This window comes from Arvicola amphibius, chromosome 6, assembly GCF_903992535.2.
Source record: "Arvicola amphibius chromosome 6, mArvAmp1.2, whole genome shotgun sequence".
NCBI classification, from domain to species: Eukaryota; Metazoa; Chordata; class Mammalia; order Rodentia; family Cricetidae; genus Arvicola; species Arvicola amphibius.
In genome coordinates, this window is record NC_052052.2 from 42,785,890 (window position 1) to 42,808,985 (window position 23,096).

At 48.1% G+C, this 23,096-nt stretch overlaps 1 protein-coding gene across 2 annotated transcripts in view; it reads right to left on the reverse strand.

Annotated features, from left to right (window-relative positions):
- Positions 1 to 23,096, reverse strand: part of Plpp3 (phospholipid phosphatase 3) — a 77,600-nt gene that overhangs the window by 22,096 nt on the left and 32,408 nt on the right. For both annotated transcript variants that reach the window (XM_038334174.1, XM_038334175.2), the window contains 3 exons: positions 17,604 to 17,761; positions 3,569 to 3,849; positions 3,125 to 3,182 (listed from right to left, as the gene is read on the reverse strand). In XM_038334174.1, coding sequence (XP_038190102.1) covers positions 3,125 to 3,182; positions 3,569 to 3,849; positions 17,604 to 17,761 — 497 coding nt within the window. The remainder of the gene's footprint in view (positions 1 to 3,124; positions 3,183 to 3,568; positions 3,850 to 17,603; positions 17,762 to 23,096) is intronic.

Sequence of the window (23,096 nt, forward strand, 5' to 3'; positions counted from 1 at the left end):
GGCCAGAAGTTTGGCCCTCATGACTTCCCTTCCTCTTTCATCACACAAAGGACTTTAAACTTCTTCCAAATAGAAACACGCAGACTGCGTGATAAACAGCACCAACCCCCACTCCTTTTTCATTCATTTGACAGATGGAGAACGTAGGGCCGGATTAGTGGTAACCACTCTCTCAGATAGATGTGACAGTGTCCATTTTACAGATGAGTAGACAGAGGCTGCCACGTCTCACTCACATCTCACAGCTAGCTAATAGCAGAGTAGCTGTCTGATTCTAGGGAAAAAAGCAACCCGGGTGCACTGTGCTCAGCTGGTTCCCATATGATCCTCTCCAATGCTCCAGGGAAGCCGTGGATCTCAGGCTGTTAGAGAAAGCTCAGGGTACATGGAGGGTAGGCCAGGATCCAGGTCCAGCTATAGCACTTCCTAGGGTCCAACATAAAAGCCCTGGGAGTGGGATAAAGGGCTTGTCTCACTGATGGCAAGATTTCCACTCCCAGGCAGTGAGCTTCAAACTTCCTTGAGGGAAGTTTTGCGAGTGGGACCTGGGAAGGACTGGGATTTGTGTGGAATATCATACAAAGCCAAGGGCTAGGAAGGAGCATTGCTGGAATTGCTAGCCTTTTGAGATTACTTTAAGGCATCTCTGCACAAGTTCCCAAGATCCCGCAGTTGTGTGTAATCAGAGGGTGTGCGTGTGTGTGTGTGTGTGTGTGTGTGTGTGTGTGTGTGAGAGAGAGAGAGAGAGAGAGAGAGAGAGAGAGAGAGAGAGAGAGAGAGAGAGAGAATATACCAAGAGACAAGGGCTATGCATGCTCCCTCTCCCCTCCTCTCTCTCTCTCCCTCCTTTCTTCCAGCAGGAAGAAAGCACTACATTTTTTCCCTCCCTCAAAGGGATACAAATAAATCTCCGATGACAATGCACGCCTCGCTCAGTCATCCTTTGTACAAACTCCCTTCTGTGACCACAGCCAATGAAAGGCTGGAGTGGAGTGAGCCAGGCCAGGCGAGGGTGTGGCACCACCTCAACTGTGAAAGCAGATGCGCAGGTCAGATCTCTTCTCCTTCAGGTGTGGCTGAAATTAGGTCAAGAGCTCACATTCCTTTCGGGTTTTTTGCAAGTTTTTTTTTTTTTTCCGTAGCCAATATGAAGAGAAGAGGCAACAGTGCCCCTTGGGGAAGACCACCCTTCAAGTGTCCTTCTGTTCTCCTGGCTCTGTGATGTCAGTACTAACTTCTCAGACTCAAGTCTATTTCCACAAACAAGATAATCAAAGCCAAGCCCACAAGCTACAGAGAAGCAAATGCTTTGTCATGACCTATAGCATAGTGCCTGGCACACAGCAGAACCCCCAAACCTGCACCCCAAACATGTCAACACACACCTAGGCAGCTGCAAAGGCCATCCTGCCCAGTGCTGACTTCAAAAGAATTCAGTATTTTTCTCTTGGAATAGAATGGAAGGGACGTGGGGTGGGGGTGGAGGGGATGAACACATACAATTCTCCTAAGCACTTTGACAAAATACTGAAATTACGTTTGCGAAATTGCTTCCAGCCCTGGTAAAATACACACATGGAACAGAAACCTAAATATCTGCTAAATTATCCTTTTTAAGAGCAAAACAAAAACAAGCAAATGAAGAATGGAGGGGGGGTGCCATTCGTGAATAAATAAGGCCCAGATTCGAATGTTTTTATAGGTTGGGGCCTACCTTTCAGCATTGCATCCTGGGTAATGGGAAGCCAGAGGCCTCTGAACTTGGAAAGCAGTGGGGGAAAAAGCAAAACAAAAACAAACTCTGTTTTTTTCCAATTCCTAATTATGTTTTTTAAAGTAAGTTGAAATCAAAATGTTCTTTTTCCAAACGGCTTCCACTTTTGGGGCTATGTCTGACCTCCCTGCACCTACTCGCTCTGAACTCCACTGGAGCAGCTGAAGAAAGCAGGAAGTGCCTTGGCTGGGGACCTCACTCAAGGCAGGAGGAAAAGGGGGGGGGGGGGAGGAGACTGGCAAAGGGAAGCAGAGCGGCCTGCTGGCCACCAGGCAGCTAGAGTGTTGGGAGCCTGTCCACCTGCACAGTCTGAGCATGTCCGAGGAAGTCAACTGGGGAAGGACGTGCAAATCCAAATCACATCTCCACCCTCCAAGGCAAATGAACTCAGACACACTTCTTACTGTTCCTGGATCCAGGAAACAGGAATATGTACTAGAAGTACTTTGTAGGAGCTGGAGAGACGGCTCACTGATCAAGAGCACTGGCTGTCCTTCCAGAGGACCGGGGTTCAATTCCCACACACACATGACAGCTTACCACTGTCTGTAACTCCAGCTCCAGAAATTATGACACCCTCACACAGATATATGCAGGCAAAACACCAGTGTACATTAAATACATAAACAAATCTTTAAAAAAATAAAGAAGTACTTTGTAACAGCCAAGATCACTCTCAACAACTGAGATAGCGAAGGCCAGAGAGGCAGCTAAGAGGGTAAAGGCACTTGCTACTGACAGTGCCAGGGAGCCTGATTACCCAAGTTCAGTCCCTGGGAGCCAGGGGAGGGTGGAAGACAGAATCGAATCTGACTGTCACACAGAGCGTGTGTGTGCCTCCTCCCATATCAATGATTTGAAACGTTTGAGTGACCCAGTGAAGCTCCCTGAAGTCCTTCAATGGGTACACTACGGGAACAAACCCAGACGGTGTGTGATGTGAAGAACCAGAGCAGAGCCTTGGATCTGAAAGTCACTGCTGGTGCTTTTGCAGATTTGACAGTTCACTTGGATTCTCTGGGTCTAACCAACCATCATTTCCTACTCCAGAGCAATGTCTGTAACAAGGTTATGATTGTACAAGCAGCGACTGTACCATAAACTACTTAAAAAGTACTTTCTATCACTCTATAATTTCAAAATGGACACAGAGTCTCCATCTAGCAGCAGGGTAAACAGACTTTTATCTAGAAAAAGTCTAGAAATTAATGCTACGGCAGTGTTGCGCTCCAATGAGATTTAATGTGGCCCGGGTCTTTTTTCCAAGGATTTCACATGTACTATGTTCACAGGGATGCCAAGGGGGTAAGCTACGGTTGGGTCTGCTCCCGTTAGAGAACAGAAACTTACCACCAGATACAGCATAGTAAACATGGAGAAGGAGGCGTGTCCCGAGAAGAAGGACTTCCTGCAAGAACAAGAGGGGGCCGGCCATGAAAGGACCATAGTCACATCCCCAATGTCCGCCCGCTCTCCTGTCTTCCCTTCCTAGCCTCTGACCTTGACAGCAGACACCCATCTTGTTCATTTCTGCATCCTTGGTAGTGCTTTGGAAACATGCCTGGAACTTAGCAGGCATGCATAAACAAGCAAGAGAGGGAATAAATGAATGAATGGATTTACTGATGCTGTATCACATCGATGTATTTACACATCTGTCTCAATCACTAGGCTATGAGTTCTTCTCCCTCATCTAAATCAGAGCCCGGCCCCGGGGGTGTTCAGTAGATGCTCTCTAAAGGACCCTGTGTCGAGAAGGGCACTTGCTGCGTCTGTGTAGCGGTGGCATCCTACCTCGCCTCCTGTACTTTGCTGTCTTCTCCTCTGCACCTGTAGTTCTGAATGTAGCCCTCGGAGCAGTTGATCTGACTGAAATCGGGGTTACAGACGCTCAGGAAGTGAGGCCGCAGGCGCCCGATGGACACTTTGGCGATGTCTGTGAAGGACTGGCTAATGGCGCAGCCAAAGAGGAAGCAGCCCACTTGCTTATACAGAGCGGCCACATAAGGGTTCTGAATGGTGGATCGGGACTTCTCCTTGAGGTAATAGATCCGGTAGAATTCCCCTGTGATGATCTGAAAAGAAACCAATAAGGAAGGAAGTTAGGGAGAGCTGAGACATCCTTAAAGTGACATTGCAGACCACATTTGGTGACAATAGGGGAATATAGTCAGTATTTAACTAAAAGGTACAGAATCTTAATGTCCTACTTAAATATGTATACTTAAATAAACACAAGAGGAACAACCAAAGTGTGAATGACATGGCTGTTATTTCCTTCTTTAAAGATTCTTACATTGTTATAGTATCTCTGTAACAATAGTAAAATTCACCAAGTATAAATACATGTATATACATGTGTGTTTGAGACTAATGTGTATGTGTATATGTGTACATTAAAAAAAGACTCATCTATAGAAAACTAAAGAAAATAAAGACTCAAAGGCACTGCTTAGAGTGGCTACATACTGGGTGGTGGTGGTGCACACTTTTAAAGCCAGCACTGGGAGGCAGAGACAGGCAGATCTTTGTGATTTTGAGGCTAGCCTGGTCTAAAAGAGCTAGTTCCAGGACAGGCAGGACTGTTACACAGAGAAACCCTGTCTTGAAAACAAACAAACAAACAAATAAAAAAAGAGTTGCTACATGTCAGGGACCCATGTGAGTGAATCTTAGGGTTCTGGGATGTGGGAAGCATTATTAATAATAGTCTGGCCCTGGTACTAGCGTTAGTGGGCATTTCCACAGTCCACAGTGAATACAGCAGTCAGCTCCTGAGTGAATCCAGGCTCTGCCCCCTTCCCCACGCACTTCAGGACTAAACCTCTCAGGCTTCACTTGCTTCCCCATAGAAGGAGGTTGCCGGCCTATGCGGACTCACTGGTGTATATGAGATAGCACTGGCGGGGAATGTGCTGAGTCACATGGGAAGAGAGACTTAATTTACTTTCATTATTTAACAACAGCTACCTATTTAATTTTCTATACTGAGAACTGAACCCAAGGCCCCAGCACTGAGTGGCATCTCCAGCCCTTATTTTACTTTTTACACATATAGTATTAGGAAAACAACAACAGCCAAACCACTGGTCTAACCTGGTCACAGTGGCACACACCTACAATGCCAGCACTGGGAAGGTCAGGCAGGATGATCACGGCCAGCCTGGGCTCCACATGGAGACTGTCTCAGAAACAAGCAAAAGCAAAAATAACACTGAAGTGAAAGTCAACATTCAATACGGTGCGTTTAGGTGTCTGAATTCCTCAGTCAGGCTTTATTGTCACCTTAGGTTTGAAAGACGAAGAGAGGCAAGCGCACACGCTCTTCCTCATGTGCTCTATCCCCCTAAGCATGAGCCAGCTGTCCCTCTATAAGGTGATAGTGGACGGCGTCTCTCTGTCATTTGGCCAAATTGCCTGTGGCAATGCACACGTGGACGGTGTCTCTTCCTCCCTGGACCAAACTGCCTTGGGTGATGAACAACCGTGCAGCCCGCGGCGCTTGTCTTAACTTCACAGCACAGCTGTGGCCACTTCCTGGTTGCAAGCCCAGGCCAGGGACGGTGAAGGTCAGCTCATCACTCACCACAACATTCCCTTTCACACTTCCTCCCACGGAGCAGGATGAACCACACTTGTCCTTTCAGAGAGCAGATACGCTCACAACCACAAGGGAAGCAATAGATGGGCACATCCGGGGCACTCCTTTGCAGAGGTTCCGTTATTCCTTTATAGTGGGGTAAAGCATCACGGGCTGAGTTTAATCCAGGTCCTCAAAGGTCTCCAAGTATAGGAAGGAGGGTGTATAGAACAGACACACCAGCTGGGCCCAGGGACAAGCAGGCGCAGGAGTGGGAACAATGCTGACACAAGAGCCCTGGTTGACAAATGCATTGTATCCGTCGGTGCCACACTTTCCCCAGAGCACACTGAGGATGATTCTCCCGGAGAGGGGGTGGTTCCAGGCTGGCCCAGTCAGCACACTTGCCTAGCTATTCCCCGAGAAAGCAGAATTAATATTTAACTCCCTAGAGGTGCTCAGGAACAGTCACTGGAGGAACAGACAAGATGTCAGGGGGCAGGAGAAGAGTCAATCCTCAGAGCTGCCCAACTGGAAATGTCCCCTGATCCTTGTCAATCAGTGTCCCTCTCATAACACACCACAGGGATTAAAAGTCGGAGCGGTATGGCAAGTCACATGTGAAAGCAGCCCAAATTAACTGGTGCCCAAAGATTGGACCCAGACGTACTCCCCCCCTCTGCCCAATGTTCTTTCCTACCGCTCCTGATCTAATTCCCTTTTCCAACCTGTTCAGACTTCTACCCTATGGAATCTCACAGGCTAACACGTTCCAGATGTCCGTGACCACAGCCTCGCTGGCTGACTTCTGAGTCTTCACTCACAAATCACACTCAGGTGTGTTTACCTGGAGGGGGACGGACACTGAACAAGGATCAAGTAGCCATGGCTGGAGCCCTCGCCTGCCGAGGGAATCTGGAGCACGTTCTCTACTTTCAGTATCATGGTTTAGAACTTCAGGAGAGTTAATGCCACTCACCCTCCTCTCGCTGTGCTAGCTTTCAAATTAGCTTCCTAACCAAGCAGAGGCAACAGGTAAGAGACAACAGTAGAAGGTTACTTGTGAAACACACCTACAAGCAAGGTGCAGAACCAAGGCCCTGGGCACTACAACGCCTGCCCGTGGATTGCTCCACGTTTCCAGGACCAGGCCACTGACATAGACAAGGAAATCCTGGCTCAAGCACCATTCCATGGTAAGAAGGAACACGTGGGTTTCTAATGCAGATAAGCTTCGTTTACAGGACTAACTGGTTAGTTTTAGGCAAGAGTCGCTCCTATTCAGGACACTTCTAGAGAAAGGCTTTTACTACAGTTCCGGGACTGTCTTCAGCCCCTACCTCTCAACATTCTAAAATCCCTGTGATGTGGCCATCTCAGAGAGCTACAAGTGAAGATCCTGGCAGGAAGGGAAGATCAAGAGGGGAAAATAATAGACCGTATGCTACCTCACACTCCTGACAGTGTTGGTTCCAGCAGCCGTTTTTCAGTTCCTTTAAACTATTGTTTCATTTGGCCCACACCCTATCCAGAAGGCAAGCCGGTTGGCTACACAGATGGGGATTCTGGGGCTCTGAAGGATGGATGCTGGTAAGTGACAGAGGAGGAAAGCCCGTGGCCTCTCAGTTCAAAGATACGGTGTGGGCTGCCCAGAGATTAGCTTGTTAGTTCTATTGTTATCAAAACCATTTTCTATGGTGGAGAAGCCGGCGTGTGTCCCCAGGATAGCCGGGCTGAAGCCACTTAGCAGACACAAGGCTCCGGGACCACATGGCTCCTGGAGCCGCCCTGACAGATTGCACAGTTAATGAGCAGCAAATTATGTATTTTTCTCCATCCCCTCATACAGAAGGGTCGAGGAGTCGACAACACAGTCATAAATCATCATTATGAACCAGGGGGACTCAGCTTCTTGTAATCCTAACCTTTAAAAGCTATTTAATGAAACTCGGGCTGCACCTCTGCAGGAGAGGCGAGGACTTAAACCGGTCCCTGACACGTTACTCACCTCCTCTGGAGCCCCAGATTTACTGCTTTCGGACTTTATTCATTATTCACAATGTTTTCATTCCTGGGTCATAAAATGAGCACCCCCTCCCCTCCAAAGGCTTGGTCCCCACCCCCAGGCCCTCATTTCTGCCTCAGTCAGCAAGGTTCTGATATGTAAATTTCACTTTGGAGGAAAAAAAAAAAACCCACCTTCCTTCCATGTTGATCTCTTTCTGAAGCGGCTAGCAGCAGAGCTGGGGTTGATGGCTGGCTGCCAGCCCGGCAGAGCGCTCTCCCCTACCTGCCTTTTAAGGCCGTTGGCCCGGAGTCTGGAAACTCATACAGAGGAAAGCAGGGCAATTAAGCTACGAGGGGACAGAAAGGGACCGGTCCTGGCCAGCAAGCCAGTGCTTGGGAAGTTGTCCCCAAAGGTAAGAGAGAGCCTCTTCCTGCCTTCTGTGGGGAAGAAGAGCCCAGACACCCACGTCTTTTCAGATTTCTGGAGAGGAAACGGAGGGGGACATTAGGCCAGCCATAGTGGGAAGGCCAGGGTATGGTGTGGAGAACAAACCGGGAGCCAGTAAGACTCAGTGTGATCCCATCTATTACTTTCCGGCCAGATGACTTCAACTATCTGGCCTTAGGTATCCCCCTTACAGAAAACAGCATTAACATCCACCCTGTGAGACTGTAGGGGATTCAATAGGTAGTATGCCACATGCCTGGCACCTCCAAAGCTTCATTTTCCTCCTCTCCCTCCTCCTGCTCCTTCTTTCTCTTCTTCCTCTTCCTCCTCCTCCTTCCATGATTAGGAAGGGTTGGGCAACACAATAAAATTTTTTTAAAAAATCAAAGCACTATTTAAGAATATCATTTCCAAGAGTTCTTTGGAAAAGAACATTTCAGACTGGATGTAGGGAGCATAACTTGCCAGGGGAGAGGCAGGAAACGCGTGTGTGGTGATATTGGTTTTGATCCCCAGGCAACAAAGCAGAAGACAAGAAACCCATTGCAGAAGAAACCCCTCGGCCCCCACTCAGCTGCTCTGTGTTATTTTAAACACTCTGCTCTATTTATAAATTACCCCCCAAAAGTAATATTTTTGCACATTATGTCCTAACAATTCTTCTTCTAGAGACTGAGAACCCTTCCCCTGTTGACTCTGAAGGGCTAACGCCCCTATATTCTGTTCTGCTTTAATAATATTTTACATTTTACATAGCATTTTACAGCTCACAAGGCGCTCTTCCCTCGGCCCTGTTGTCTGCCTCTCAGGGCACCCGGCTTTCTAAGAGAGAGTGGTGAAGGCCAGGGAGGACAGTGAGTCACCCTAAATGAAAAGGGGACACAGACCCATCCCTGACACCTGGCCTCCTCCCTCTCACTCCTGTGTTCTGTGTTCTTCCTGATGGTGCCAAGGAAGCTGTTTCTTTAAAAGCCCCAGCAAGTAGCTGGTCCTTATGTCCCAAAGACAGAGGCATACAGTAAGATCTTCTACTCTTGTAGTAACGGCTCATATGTTTAAGTCCTTGTTAGCCACCAGCCCGAGTTGGTTGGTTGTTTTGCCCTACTCCAATCCCTACAGCTCATGTTTGTGGGTTAACAAATTTCTTTGTGCCCCATTAAAGATTCACTCAACTAATATTTGATGATGGAAAATCATTTTTTCTCAGTTCTTTCTGTCTGGAGGCAAGGAAAAAAATATAATAAAGTTGGGTTCTGACTCTCAAGATGGAGCAGGAACGAAGCTGTACTTCCCCTGAAGCCAAATGTTCCATCCACTAAAGGGAACTGCCATGTCTTTACTAAAGTATAAGTAAGTGACTGGAAAATTCCCACTATCTTCAGCCCATCGGTAGTACAGGGGCATGCTGGCTGAGAAAGACGGTGAGGACACAGGCATTCCGAAGGCCACCAGTGGTGATTCTGGGCTCTATGGGTATGACAACTCTGACCTCTAAGACATGGATGACAAAGAGGCTAGAAGAGACCTCAGAACCCATCTGGCTGCCATCAGCATGGCCGCCATGTCCCCAAAGGCCTCATGAAGAACATAGCTTCAAGTGCCATTATTTTCCCAAAATGGCAGGATCTTGCATCCAAAGGCCTCCTTGAAGAGATCCTCTGCCAGTCCACGCCAGAGTCTGCTGGCAGCTCTCTGTAGAGTGACGCACACTACCAAACGCACACCCCTTTTCTGTGTTGAATCTATCAGGATTCCGTAACATTGTAGCACTGTGTGTTTCTTTCTGTTCCGAAGCTGCTCCCTCCATTTCCAATGTTTCCATAATGGGCTTTTACTCAATAAACTCGAGTCTTCGGTGAGTTGTAGCCCCAGCCCTCTGCTGTGATTTCAGCTGCTTCCATGGCTCTGTGAAGATGATCTCCTACAGGGCAAATGCTCCCCATCAATCCTGTTCCCACCTTCTGCAATTCATCCAAGTGGGCATGATGCCAGTCGGTCAAACTAACCAAGCTCAAGATTAAACCCAGCCCTGCCCTTCACCACCAAACTACTTCCCTCACCCCTGTATTTCTGGTCCGTGTGTCCCTAAACCTAACTGTAAAGACCCAGATTCTTAGGCCCTCTCCCTTCTCCTTATTCCATTGCCATCAACTTCTATTTGCCCCGCCATTACAAAGTCCCTCATGTGGCTTTTTTCTCCTGTTCCCCCTGAATTGCCACCATGGCAGTTCAGGCTTCATTCTGACCATGGTTAAAAAACTGACCAAGCTAACTTCAAACAATATTCTCGTCAATTTCTATCAATTAACTGGAGTGAAAATTCCTGAGAGTCAGAGACCTCGACAATCTCTCTCCAGTCTTTGTCTACCTGAACTCCATCAGCACCCTTGGCCCCGTTTCTCCAGCCAAACAGGTCTGCTCTGCAGTTCCTGCAAGGGCGCTGGAGTTGCAAAATCGCCTCCATTGTTACAGAAATCCCCTTCTCCCTGCAAGTCAAGGTCTCTGATGAAAATCCCACCCTTCCCCTCCAAAGTACTGCTCGAGTGCCAGCGAGTCTTGGCACCACGTTTGGGTTTTTTCACCTCTGCACCTGGAGTAACCAGATGCGCTAAACCTGGCTCCTTATCCACGTGAGGGTGGTGCTGGTATCAGCAGCTTGAGCGTTTTCTGATAATTAGATAGGACACGTGCTCATTAAAACTGATGATCAAGTCGGTGTGTGAGTGTGAAGAGCCCAAAGTCCTCTTCCCCTGAACTCCCAGGCCCTTCACACCTCACACCAATCTACACTTGGCGACCTCAAAGCAGGAGAGAATAATAAATTTTCTGTTTATCTCTTAGTCCCAAGTAAAAGGAAATTTTGACACGTATCATCCTTAAAGCACCCACGTCCCTAGGGCCTACGACCTTGATTTCCCCCTCCCCAATTTGTTTCCCTCCTTGACGCTTTAACAGCACAGCTGGCCTCACACCTGCCTCACATGTCCTTTTGACCACAGCAAAATCACATCTTATCCATCAGCTGATGGGCCGGTGTCACCACCAGGACTGTGTGGTGTGAAGGAAAGAGTATCTACCTACACACAGTAGGTGGCAGACATCACAGTCGTTGTCCTCCTCCTCCCTCCTCCTCTTCTCCTATACTGGGAGCTGAGTCTAGGGCCATGTACTTAGCTTTTGTCTCCTCCGCTCAAATCATTTCCCACAAATCACCGCTGCATACTCTCACCAGCGGTCACTCGCCCAGCGGCCTGGATGTTTTGTCTCTGTACACGTAGCCCTCCAAGACCAAGAACTAAAAGCTTTTACAGCTGACTAAGAAAAGACAAAGAACACTCTACATACATAGCACCAAATGTATTGTAGATTAAAAACCAAACAAAACTCCAAACAACAACCACCAAAGACTGTTCATTAGAATACTTGGACTTTAAGCAAGTCAGACCTGAGCTTTGATTCTTGCCTTCACTTGGGTCCAGCATAGTAGCTTTGGATGGAAGCACTTTCCTCTGTAGGCTTCAATGTCCTTGCTCACTCATGAAATGGGGAAAATAACACCTACCTCATACAGCTGCTGACGAGCATTTAAGATAAGGCAAATTAGTTTCTAGTCCCCCAGATAGCTCATACAAGGATCTGAGTATCCCACTATGCTCTGACTCCCACAGATTCGATCCCTCTCGGACTCATAAGCACTGTGACTTAAGGCAGAGACAACTGTCACCTTCGTATTAGATACTGTTTGCAAACAGTGGTGAACGCTAAGGGTCGTGCGTAACTAGGCAGGAACCGCGGAGGGCCTCATTTCTTTCCAGGCCTCTCAGTGAGCACGGGTGCTGGAGAGAATAAACGAGACCCTAGACAGAGCTGGGCAATGCCTACATCTGTTAAATCACAGATAGATGCCCCCTCCCACAAGCCCCCGGGGGATAAGAGGGTCTCTGCAGCCATCTGATCAGGGGACAGCATAGCCGAAGGATTAATGTGACCTCTCTCTGTTGGTGGTCTGGGTAATTGCACAGATGGAGCGGATTGTAAACTGGGGGACTGGGTGTCCCACTAACTCACCGCTGGGCCTGCAGCACGGCTTCACCTTTTTTTCCAGTTGAGAACTCAACTAACCTTTAATGAGGAGCAATGTTGGGGAACCTTGTTTTCTTGGCAGAACTCTTGCAGATAAAGGGAGATGGGGCTGGGGGTGGGGGAACTAATGAAGTCCAGATGTGGGCCAACTGAAGTCCGATCCTGAATAAACAAGCCCTGGAGCTCTTCTTGTCTCTTCAGTAAGAAATTTGCATGTGGCACCGACCACGCCCCCATGTTCCACACACAGCATATTTAAGGCTCCTGGGAAACAAACAGGATCCTCTGGTATTGCAGGCCCAACGCTTTTGATTTTTCTGCCCATGACTGAAAGCATCCTTGGTGATTTTTATGCACTTACATAAAACACCATCGCCTGCATTCTGAAAACAGTAGTGGATCACATTGGATGGTCCCCACCCTGTGCAGCTAACAGGACACAATCTTGGAAGCAGACATGAGAGGTCAGCACCCCAACTACAGGGCCAGAGGTAGGCCCAGAACTATCTGGGATTTGAGGAAGGTGGGGGAGGAGGTATCCAAGGAATGCTTCCTGGAGATGCCTTCTTGGTATTTATTCAGTGACTATCAGAGGAGAAGACCTGCCCCCCTCCCCCTCTGGAACCTGTCATCCAGCAGGAGGGACCAAACATAGACAAGATCCCAGGACAAGGCAGTGAGTATTAACTGCACTGTTGGCTTCCTGGAGAGGGGGCACTTGCTGGCTGTGCCATAAAAACAGTGTGCACCTGACCACCATGTGCCCCACACCCTGGTACATCAGAGGCCTGAGAAGTAGCTATGGAAGGGATGCAGGCTGGCGAGGACAACAGGTGTCATGACTTGAAAAGCCTCAACTCCGCGGGATCAAGACTGTTGCTCTGACCTTGCCAGACTAGGAAAGTCACTGACTATGCTTGAGCCCCAGTTCTTGACATTCCTTCTCCCAGGATGACCACCAGGGGCCAACCAAGAGTGCGCATGGAAAAGTGTGCTGCTCCTCGAACTATGCAAGACTACAGAAAAAGCAAGCATGGACCTCACTGATCGCACACAGAAGAGCACTTGATTTGAAGGCCAAAATCAGGCCAGGGAGTTAATGACCGGTCAGCCTGTTTTCACAGAAAAGCAAGTGTCGTTCAGAGAGGTCCAGTGGCTTGCTCAATGGTCGCACAGTGAAGACAAGGAAGAACAGCAGACACAATGGGACATAAGCCTAAGACAGAGAGTGCCAAAGTCTGAGGTGTTATTTTTGGGTTTGTTTGTTTGTTGTTGTTGCTAAGTTAGGAATATTTTTGCACAGCTGGATCTTCCAAGGGAAGTAGCATGCCATGGCCATGGCCAGCAGGGAGGAAGACTGACCTATGGCATACCCACACATCATTTCCTAGATCTAAAGAGTCTACGTGAGTCCATCTTGGGGTCTGATCACGGCAAGCACTGAGCCCGTGTTTATCGAACAGGACAATGACCATTTGGGGGCCATGTTAAGACCTTGTACCATAATAGTCTTGATGGGGCAGCGCGAGGTCCCGCTGACGGAAGGCTACACAGGACGTGGGATTTTACTATGGGCTGCTCCCAGCTTGGCTGCTGCTAGAATCATTAAGGCTTTTCAAGGCAGGGTAGGGGCTACTGCTGTGTGCACTTGGAAGGAATTCTTATGCTATAGTTCTAGAATCTGATACACATCAGAAGAGGTCAAAATGACGACTTTTTTCCATGGGTTCTGCTCCGAAAGGTGTCTGCTTTCTCTATAACTTCTGATGATTTGCGTCTTGAAGCCGCCCTGATCTCCTCCAGCACCATTCCAGGCCTTTGTTGTGGTGGCTGGGCAAACTGGATCAAGGGCATCCGAATCAGTCACGGCTCCTCTGGCTGTTTTGGAACAAACCTGACATTGAGCAGGTCCAGGGCAGTCCATAGCAAGCTGATTAGATTTCCAGTTCTGCAACCTGCTCCCTTGCCTGACCGTCCCTCAGGCTCTCTAGTCAGAAGTCGATTCTGGGTAAGGGCAGCCAGGCTCATGGAGAGTCAAGCTGGGAGAGTGGGAAACAGGCCCTGCTGCTGCTGCTGCTGCTGCTGCTGCTGTCGTCTATAGCTTGGATAGCTTTTCCAGAACTGAGCACACCAAAGCAAGTGATTCATCTGCCTCTGAGGTCTTCGCTGAACTTTTCTCCAGGAGCGCTCTTCGCATGACGGCAAGCAAGCAGGCTAGTAGACCTCTAAAGGCGATAGGAGCACACGTATCACGTGTGCCTCTAGCTGAAATGCCTTGGCAGCGAGAGCAGGAGATAGAAGTCCGATTGCAAAGAGGAATGATAGGCAAGAGACCTCGGATCTAACTAATTAATGACATAAAAGAGTAGCAGACCCCTGGTCAAAAGTGGGGAATTCTCCAGACTCCATTTTAATTAGACATACATCGTCTTCGCTACATTGCATCACCATATTTTGACATTGTATCTTCATTTGCAACGAAGGCAGTTAACATTGAGTAAACTTCATTGTGCCTGGCACTGAATTACTCTCTGTGTGTGTGGGTGTGTGTGTGTGTCTGTATGTGTGTGTGCTGATCTCATTTCCAAACTTTAGCAAAACATATCTACTTACATACTCATTCCACATAACGCAGGACTCTACCGAGGCTCATCAAGCTTAGCTAACTTGCAACATTCCCCACCACAGAAGACTTCAGGTATGAACCAGAGCACATACCACTATCTAGCTCTTGGTGTTTCTTTGAGGGCCAACTTTATCAACACAGTCTCCATGTTTCCCTGGTACACAGTAGCTCTTGACCAGCATACCAGTTATTGGTATGTATTTTTTCTAGATTATTTTTAAAAAATTTTTACTATTGGCATAGGGGGCTGACACACGTGCCCTATTGACCATGTGGAGGTCAAACCAGAGGAAAACTTTTGGGGGTTGATTCTCTCTTCCCCCTTTTAGGTGGGCCCCAGAAGTCGAATTCATTTGCACAGCAAGTCCTCTTCCCACTGGGCCATCTCACCAACCCTGCTGTGTGCTGTGTACTTTGCCTGTTGTTTCTCTGAACTATACCATGGTTTGATTGGAACCTATTTTATCAACATCATTGCTTATCCTATAACGAATGGTCCGGCATAAGGGTGTGTCAAGGAACCCTGGGAACCCAGGGAACATTTCGGTGAAAACGTCAAGGTGACAATGGTAAAGGGACAAGAACATGAAGCACCTGGGAATAGGCGTGAAGAGGAATTAGGAATGTTGGGACCTGTGCAGGAGGCAGGCCGCGGGAGAAGACCTGCTGACCAGGACTTCTGTTTGGGAAAAGAAAAGACAGGAAAGAGAGCACAGCCTCTGGAGAAGCCACTTTAACACTTCCTTTGCCCATCCTGGGGCCTGAGAGAGACCAGGGGCTGCTCCCATGTACAAGACTGTGGACACTTCATCTAGCGCACTGTATGGGGGTGTTTGTGGGGCCATAGTGTTTGGGTTCAACGGCAGTCCTCTTGAGGAACAGTGAACATCATTTCACTGGATTCCCATTGGGAAAGGTGTCTAATTTGCTTTCTCCTGTGTGCTTGAGAGCAGCCCTCAGCACACGCTGGGAATAACACCTGGTAGAGCGTCTGAACAGCACGTGACGTACCTGTCCAGGACCTGTTCTTAGCACAAGACTCCGAGATTATAACGCGCTCTCTTAAAGTATTCAATTAGCCAATCCCCTGTCTATCAAGAACACCTGTTCAACCCTCCGCAAGGCATACTCTACAATTATCTGCCTTCCACAACAAATGCCCCTTTCAGGAAAAGCCATTCTTCCCGGAGAACTCATTCCCACAACCATCAATTGGGAGCAATAGTAAATAGAACCTTTCATTTCTCAGCTTTGGAACCGAGATCCTTAGTGGACCTTCCCAAGTGACTATGGCTGTCAAGTAGGCTGTTTTTCTTTTAAAGATTGGAAAGAATTCTGCAAGCCCCCCCCCCCCCACTGCCATTGCTCAAATTCAAACCGTTGATTTAAAAACAAAGAGGGGGTTTCGGAGTTCACAACCAAGCCCCAGAGTAGGCAAGTCACAAGAAAAACTTGTGCTAATCAGCAGCTTATGTGTCACAAGCCAGACCAGGCCAATTAAGCTAACCATCTACCCCCTGAAGCATCAGGAGAGGCTAGCCATCCTGAAATGCATATCTGAAAGCTGGGAAGGGGGCTCTGCAATCCAGGCGTAGGCTTTGAAAGCCCAGGTTTAGCTAGAGGCTCTGGCTACTCCTTTATCTAATCCCTCTGTAGAGTTTCCATCTGCATAATGGGGATAACAGGCCAAAGTTCCACCTCCAAGCTAAGTTCCACAGAAGAGCAGTTCAAGGATCTACAGGATTTATGGGCCTAGTGGCTGCATTGCCTCTCCTTTTCCAACTCCTGGCAGGAGTTCAAGGGCAGAGGTACAAACTTAGAAAATGCTGGAGGGGTAGACAGACATCGTAAACTCACAAATCGTAACACAGGCTTTCAAAGGATGACCCTCCCCTTCTCCTGTCTCAAATGGACACAGTAAAAGAAGGTAGGGCCCAGGTGGACCACACCCAAATGCCTACAAGCTAGCACTGCTCCGAAGAATCCTGGACCTTGTCACAGCCCCTGTGTGGCACATTTCAGCAGCATTGTTCACGAGGGCTGTGTCCTCTAAGGGAAGCACATGTCAGGCTGGACTTTATATGGACACCCCAGTAACCTGTTCAGCAATTAAGAGTTTGCAAAGTATCTTAATACTCATTGTGCTGATAGTTTTGTGTTAACCTGACACCAGCTAGAATCATTTGGGAAAAGGAAATCTCTACTGAGAGAATGTTCCCACCAGACTGGCCTATTGTGGGGCGTCTCTGATTGGTGAGAGATGCGGGAGGGCTGGGGTCACCGTAGGCAGGACCACCCCTGGGCTGTGGGTCCTGGGCGCTATAAGAAAGCAAGCTGAGCAAGCCATGGAGAGCAAGTCAACAAGCAGCACTCCTCCATGGCCCCTGCTTCAGTTTCCGTCTCCAGTTCCTGCCCTGACTTCCCGCAGTGTTGGACTGCTACCTGGAAAGCTAAACGGAAATACACCCTTTACGCCCCCAAGTTGCTTCTGGCCATGGGGTCGCCACAGCGGTAAAAGTTCTAAGACACTCTCGGTTATTGTGACGCCGCCTCCTCCTCAGGCTTCCTAGTCGAGGGTGGGGTCTGGATCAAGTGCTCTGAATTCCAAGGCTTTATTTATTTTACCACCATAGCCACAGGGCAAGAAAACTAATCAGTAGGCTGACAAACTGCACCACCACCACCACCACAGCTCAGCAAAGGGGGAGGCAAGAGCACAGAAAACACCTTGGCTAGCTGACAAGGGTGGGACTCAGCCTCTTAACACAGTGGCTCAGAGTGGAAGAGATGTCTCAGACCCGATCTCAACTGAGTCTTACTCTATGGACATTAGAGAAGAAAAACCAATATTTAAACTCCATGAGATCATCATGAGGCTAGAGAACGTTATATACTTTTTCAGAAGGTGTTTCTAAATGTTTACATGTTTATCTCCCCGCAAACGTTCGTATTTAGAAACAGTATTAGCTGCCCGAGGCAAAACAACACTGGATGAAGTTTTCTTTGGTGGAAGTCTCTTTTGGCTGGTCGCAGCCTCCAAGGGCTCAGATAGGCTGCAGTGTGACGCAGGAGGCAGGACACTTACCGCCAGGATGGCGATGACGATCCCCACGGCACAGAGCACAGCGTCGTTTATGGTCTCACTGACTTTCAGGGGGTACTTGATGCTCTCATCGTGGCAGTAAAACCCTCGGCGGTAAGGCTTAATGGTGCTTGTCTCGATGATGAGGAAGGGCAGAGCCGCTGGGGGAACACACACGAGGGGAAGGGGAGAGAAAAGAGAGAAGATCAGTGCAAGGAGTCGAAGGGGAACATCCTACGGCAGAGACTACCCTGAATGTCAGACAGAAATGCTGCAGCAATTCCTACATCTGTGGGATTCTGCGGCCTCTGAGAAGCTTTCGTGACTTTCGTGACCTGTCTCCCCATTCATCACCCCAGGGAAAATGGCTTCCTTCTCCTTTTTTTTTTTTGTTCCCTGTGGTAGTGGAGGAGTTGGGAAAGGAGTCTTCCGCATCCTGCTAAAAAGTTAAAGCCAGGTTTTTAAGAAGGAGCAATGCAACCCAAGACTGTTGTGTTTGGTTAGGTGTTCAGGGCGACGTCTCCTGGGCCCTACCCACCTCTACCCTGAGAAGCTCATCTGAAGGCCAACCACGTTCCACACAGTTTTGCAGGCACCAGAGTCAGAGAACTTGGAGCTGAATCCTAGATTCACCATTTCCTAGCCACGTGGCTCCTGACCTCAGTCCGTCTTCCACAGCTCAGTTACCTCCCAGTAAACGTGCATCCTGAGCAGTCCTTTCCTGTACATAAAGCCTCTGGCAAAGGGTCTGGCTTAGCAGTCACTGGTTTCAAGTCTTTTCCCTCACTGTTCAGAGAGGTACACTAGAGTTGAGTTCAACCCTTCCACTGATATCCCAGATAGCAGTCCCCCACCCCCAGGGCACAGGGAGTACCAGGTCATTCTTAAAGGTGACTGGTTCTCGGTGGCCACGGAGTTCCAGTCTCTCAAAAGTCACGATGCATAGATTTTACCACCGGCCCAGAAGTTCCTCAAAGCCCAGAAGCATAAAGCTTTTAAGTTCACCTATTAAGTCTCACACGAGTACTACAGTCACCTCCTACCAGGGTGCCTGGCCCACAAGGCCTCCTGCACACATTCACTTCTCTTTGTTGTGGTTGTTGTTTTGAGACAGGGTATCATTATGTAGCTCTGGTTGGCCTGGAACTCAGAGATCCACCTGCCTCTGCCTCCTAAGTGCTGAGATTAAAGGTGAGTGCCATTACTCCTGGCTGGCTGAAAGACTTGGAAGGCTCTCACCATGAACGTGTTAGTGCCTTGCTAAAGCGCCATGGTTTGCCATGGCATGAGTAACACAAAATCTTTAACCCCATCCAAGGAAAGAACCTCCCTCCTTCAGCCTCCAGTCTTCCAGTCCTCCTCTGGACACCAAGGAAACAGGCACAGGGTCTGGCTCTCATTGTTCCCATGGCTAACAACTGTCAAGGACTTTATCACGTTAATGCACTGAACAGCAGAGGGACCCAGAGGTCACCTTAGGGTGTCATTTCAGCACTACTCTTGCCTTCTAGGGGGAAAACAAGAGACTCAGAATCTTTAGCTCACGTAGGGCTTGAAGCCTACCCCTCCAAGTGCCTAAATCCCTAAGTTAACTCAGCAAATTGCTTTCATTCAAATGTGAAATTCATTAGTGGGGAGAAAAATCCCAAGATAAGCAATTGTTTAAAAGATAAAGTTCCCTTTTCATTTTTTCTTAAAAATTCAATTCATGTCACGTTACTCAAAGTCCCAGACTGCCTCTGAAAAAGAGTACCACGAACTCCACAATTTTTCAATTACTCTGGTCCAGACCAGCAGCGATAAAAACACCGGCTTTCCAAAGAGTGTATTTATGTATCGCAGTGCATACACACATGGATTTATTTGGTTTTATTCTTTGGATTTATTTGAATTCTACGGCTATTTATTTTGTGACCCCCTAACTGCTTCCTGCTAGAACAACAATTTACTTTATCAAATTCATACTGGCGCTTTGAAAAGGAGCACAAGCAACACACCGCAGTATCGGGCCTGACCTTCTCAAAGTAAACACAGAGGGGCCCTGAAAAGCAATAACCATTAACTTTAGAAACTCTCTCTGCCCTGCAGTAGGGGGGTGGGGAGGCAGTGGATAAATATGTTGGTGTCGCCGTAACAGAAGTCGGCTGATGGTCTGGGGTTGGGGGCCTGGAAGGGATAGCACACGGGCTCAGCCCTTCTTTACTCCATGGCCTAGAGATTTTGAAATGGGACCAAGTTGGCTCTGAAGAGGGACTGGGAAGGCAGAAACTGATATTACAGCATACTTTCAGAGCTCTGCGCATTGCAGTGATAGAGGCTTAGCTGAGCTGCGGCCTCTGAGGTGCTTAGGAGCTAAGAGAAAAGCCTCAGGATAGGAACAGACTGCCGGTGCCTGCCGTTCAAGGCTCACACTTAGACCTCCAGCGTCTATATACAATAGTTTCACATGATCAGCCTGCAAACCATGTTTCTGAGGACAATAAAGCATGCATAAAAGAACTCTGGAGTTAGGACAGAGCTAGGCTAACGATCTCAGGGTTGCTGTTCTACTTGAGCAGGTCATTTCACGTCTTCAACAATTCCCTTTCTCCATCTGCTAAATGAAAAGATTAAAACCTAAGTTCAGTTTTCCTGGGATGACAGGATAAACTGGTGCGTTCAGCTGTTCACTCAGCAGGTTTGTACTGACTTTTTAACTATGTTTGTTCTGTGCGGAAATACAAATCTACCCAGACACTGCCCTCAGGGAGTTTCCAGTCCAGTCAGGGAACACACGAGGTGGGGGGCGGGGGAGTGCACATCTTTCTAGGAAGCCTTGGCTGAAAGAAATCCAAAACAAGACACGGACAGTAATAACACAGGGTCTAAGACACACTGAGGACACTTGATCAATGTCAACAGGAGGCAAGAGGGACCCAAGAAGAAGGCTCGGAAAGGAAAACCATCTGGTTTGTTCCTTTGCCCTCTCTGGCTGGGAACAACACAGATGCTTTCTTTGCCTGTGGCTTGGGGAGGGCTTCCGCTTCTGATTATACGGATGATGACTACAAACAGACAAGAGGTTGGATCTCAAAAGTTTCTGTTTATTTTCTTGAAAGGCGTGGAGATATCATTTAGAAAACCCAATGGACTTTTCTATCTCCTTTACAAACTTGTGGTATTTACTGAGGGTGATGCCAGTCAAATCTTGACTTTCCTCCAGAAAGAGTTGATGGAAACTGAATGAACACTCCCCCAACTGGACAGCTAGTTCTCGAGACAGAAGAGCAGGCTTTGCTTCAGGAGAGCAACAGAGGAAGGGAAGGAGGGGTCCTTTCCAAAGCAGGGTGTCTGTTCCCATCATCACTGCCGGCACTTTTATTGTCTTCTATTGTCTTTATTTGGCTTCAAACAAACAAACTTCACAGCATCCTAGGGTGAGATGCTTGACATAGCTTCGGCCCTAGAGTAGTTCATGTGCTTGTTAAGAAGTCACAAACCAAGGGCCTGGCAGCGGTGACACATATCTTTAATCCCAGCAAACAGGAGGCAGAGGCAGGTGGATCTCTGAGTTTGAGGCCAGCCTGGTCTACAGATGGAGTTCCAGGACAGCCAGAGCTACACAGAGACAATGTGTCTCAAAAAACAACAACAAAGCACTAACCCCAGAGTGTCAAGCACTGCCAATGCAAGGACCGATGCGTGCATAGAAAGGCACTGAGAGAACAAAACTCCTCTACCGGGACACTATAGGGAGCTTACAGGGGATGGAGACTTGAGCTGACCCTTGCTTGAATGAGTAGAAGAAATTTCTGGGCCCCAGGGACCATGTAATGTGCACCCAAGGAAGATGCAATGCAAATCAAGATTCTAGTCCTGGCAATCACAAAAGGACAACCGTTACAGAATACAGTTTCAAACTTTGCTGCAGTCAGGAAGGGCACACAACTAAATAGTGAACAGAAGAAAGAGAAACACAGCACAAAGACTAACAATGGTGGTGAACATTTCCTGAGCAAGCATGATGTGCCCGCACTTGAGGATCCCACACACACTCCTGTGGTCCAACAGCCTAGTTACTTACTGATTGAGCTATGGAGATGAAAAGAGGCTAAGCCCCAATCTCCAAGGGGTCCAAAGGCCAATCACAGAGAGCTAGCATGGGAAGCCACCCCATGTTTCAAAGAGATTAAGGCAATTTAGCAAAGTCACTCTGTCAGCTAATGGTGAAGCTGGACGGCGTTCAAATGACCTGACTAAATCTTGGGTGCTTTCTAGAGTGAGTCACTTGAAACAGAAGCACCCATGAGTATGGATAAACGCGCTGAAGGTCCCCCAGTAACACTCATGCCTCTGCAGAGGGGTTGGGGGGGGGGGCTTTTGAACAGTCAAGACAGCCCTCCTAACTAAAGTTCACTGAAAATCTACTACATGCCACACACATACTAATTAGATACACACGTGTCTAATGAAAGCCAGTATCATAGAATTTAGATTTATTGATAATAAAATGTGTATTATGAGCAGAGCCAGAAGAGAGAGAATAATCTAAAGTGTCTAGACTCTGGCTCAAGCCTCTCTCCTCCTTTTAATCAAGGATCAATTAACTTCCTATACCTCTAGGGGCTTCGTGGGATATGTAGGCTGCAGAGGAGGCGAAATTTGAACGCAGTGACAAACACTTAATGGGCAGAAAATCAAAGCACGAAGAAAGGCCGCTGTGTTGGGTTCAGGCCTTTGAAACTTTGCTGGCTTTGAAAAACTAACACTTGGGCAGGTTGGGTGGTTTGGGGGTGGGGTGTAAAAAAAACACAGGATAAGTTTTCATGGCCCACCCATTGATCAAGTCATGTGGGAAGTGTTACCAGAGTGACCTAGCCCCAAAGCCAACTCCCCGCAGCCATGGCTTCATATCTGCACAAAATTAAACACAGCCTCTTCTCTCAAAGTGCCTTTTAGAAGCCCTTGATGAGGTAGGGTGAGCGGAGCAGGAGGGTAAACCAGAAGTGCCTGCACTTCTCTGCATGGCCAAAACCCAGACTGTCGGAGAGGGCACTTCTCCTCTGTCCTGTAAACCAAATCCTCACGATGCCTCTCCCGAGACTCGCCCAATTTTCCACTTGAAACATCTGTTCTTATCTTCACTTGATCTCAGTCAAACTGGGTGAGAAGCTGTTGGAGGTATCTTCAAATAAACAGCATCTAAGATCTGTGAGAGTAATAATTAAAGCGACATCCGCAGAGCGCCTACATGCTTACCGGCAAAATGACACAGGACACGCAATACCCGAATAGGCACAGGCACAGCCTAGCTGCTGAGGCCAGGCAGTTACCGGAACTCACTTGGCAGGAGCTTTGTGAGCCTTATCGATAGGACAGAGTTATGAGTGAGTGCTGTTCAAAATGTTTACAAACAAAAACACCGAGGATCAGAAAAGTCAAACAAGCTCACCCAAGTGCAAAGCAAAAGACACTCATTTGCACGAGATATCAGAACCGCAGCTGGAAGGCACTGAG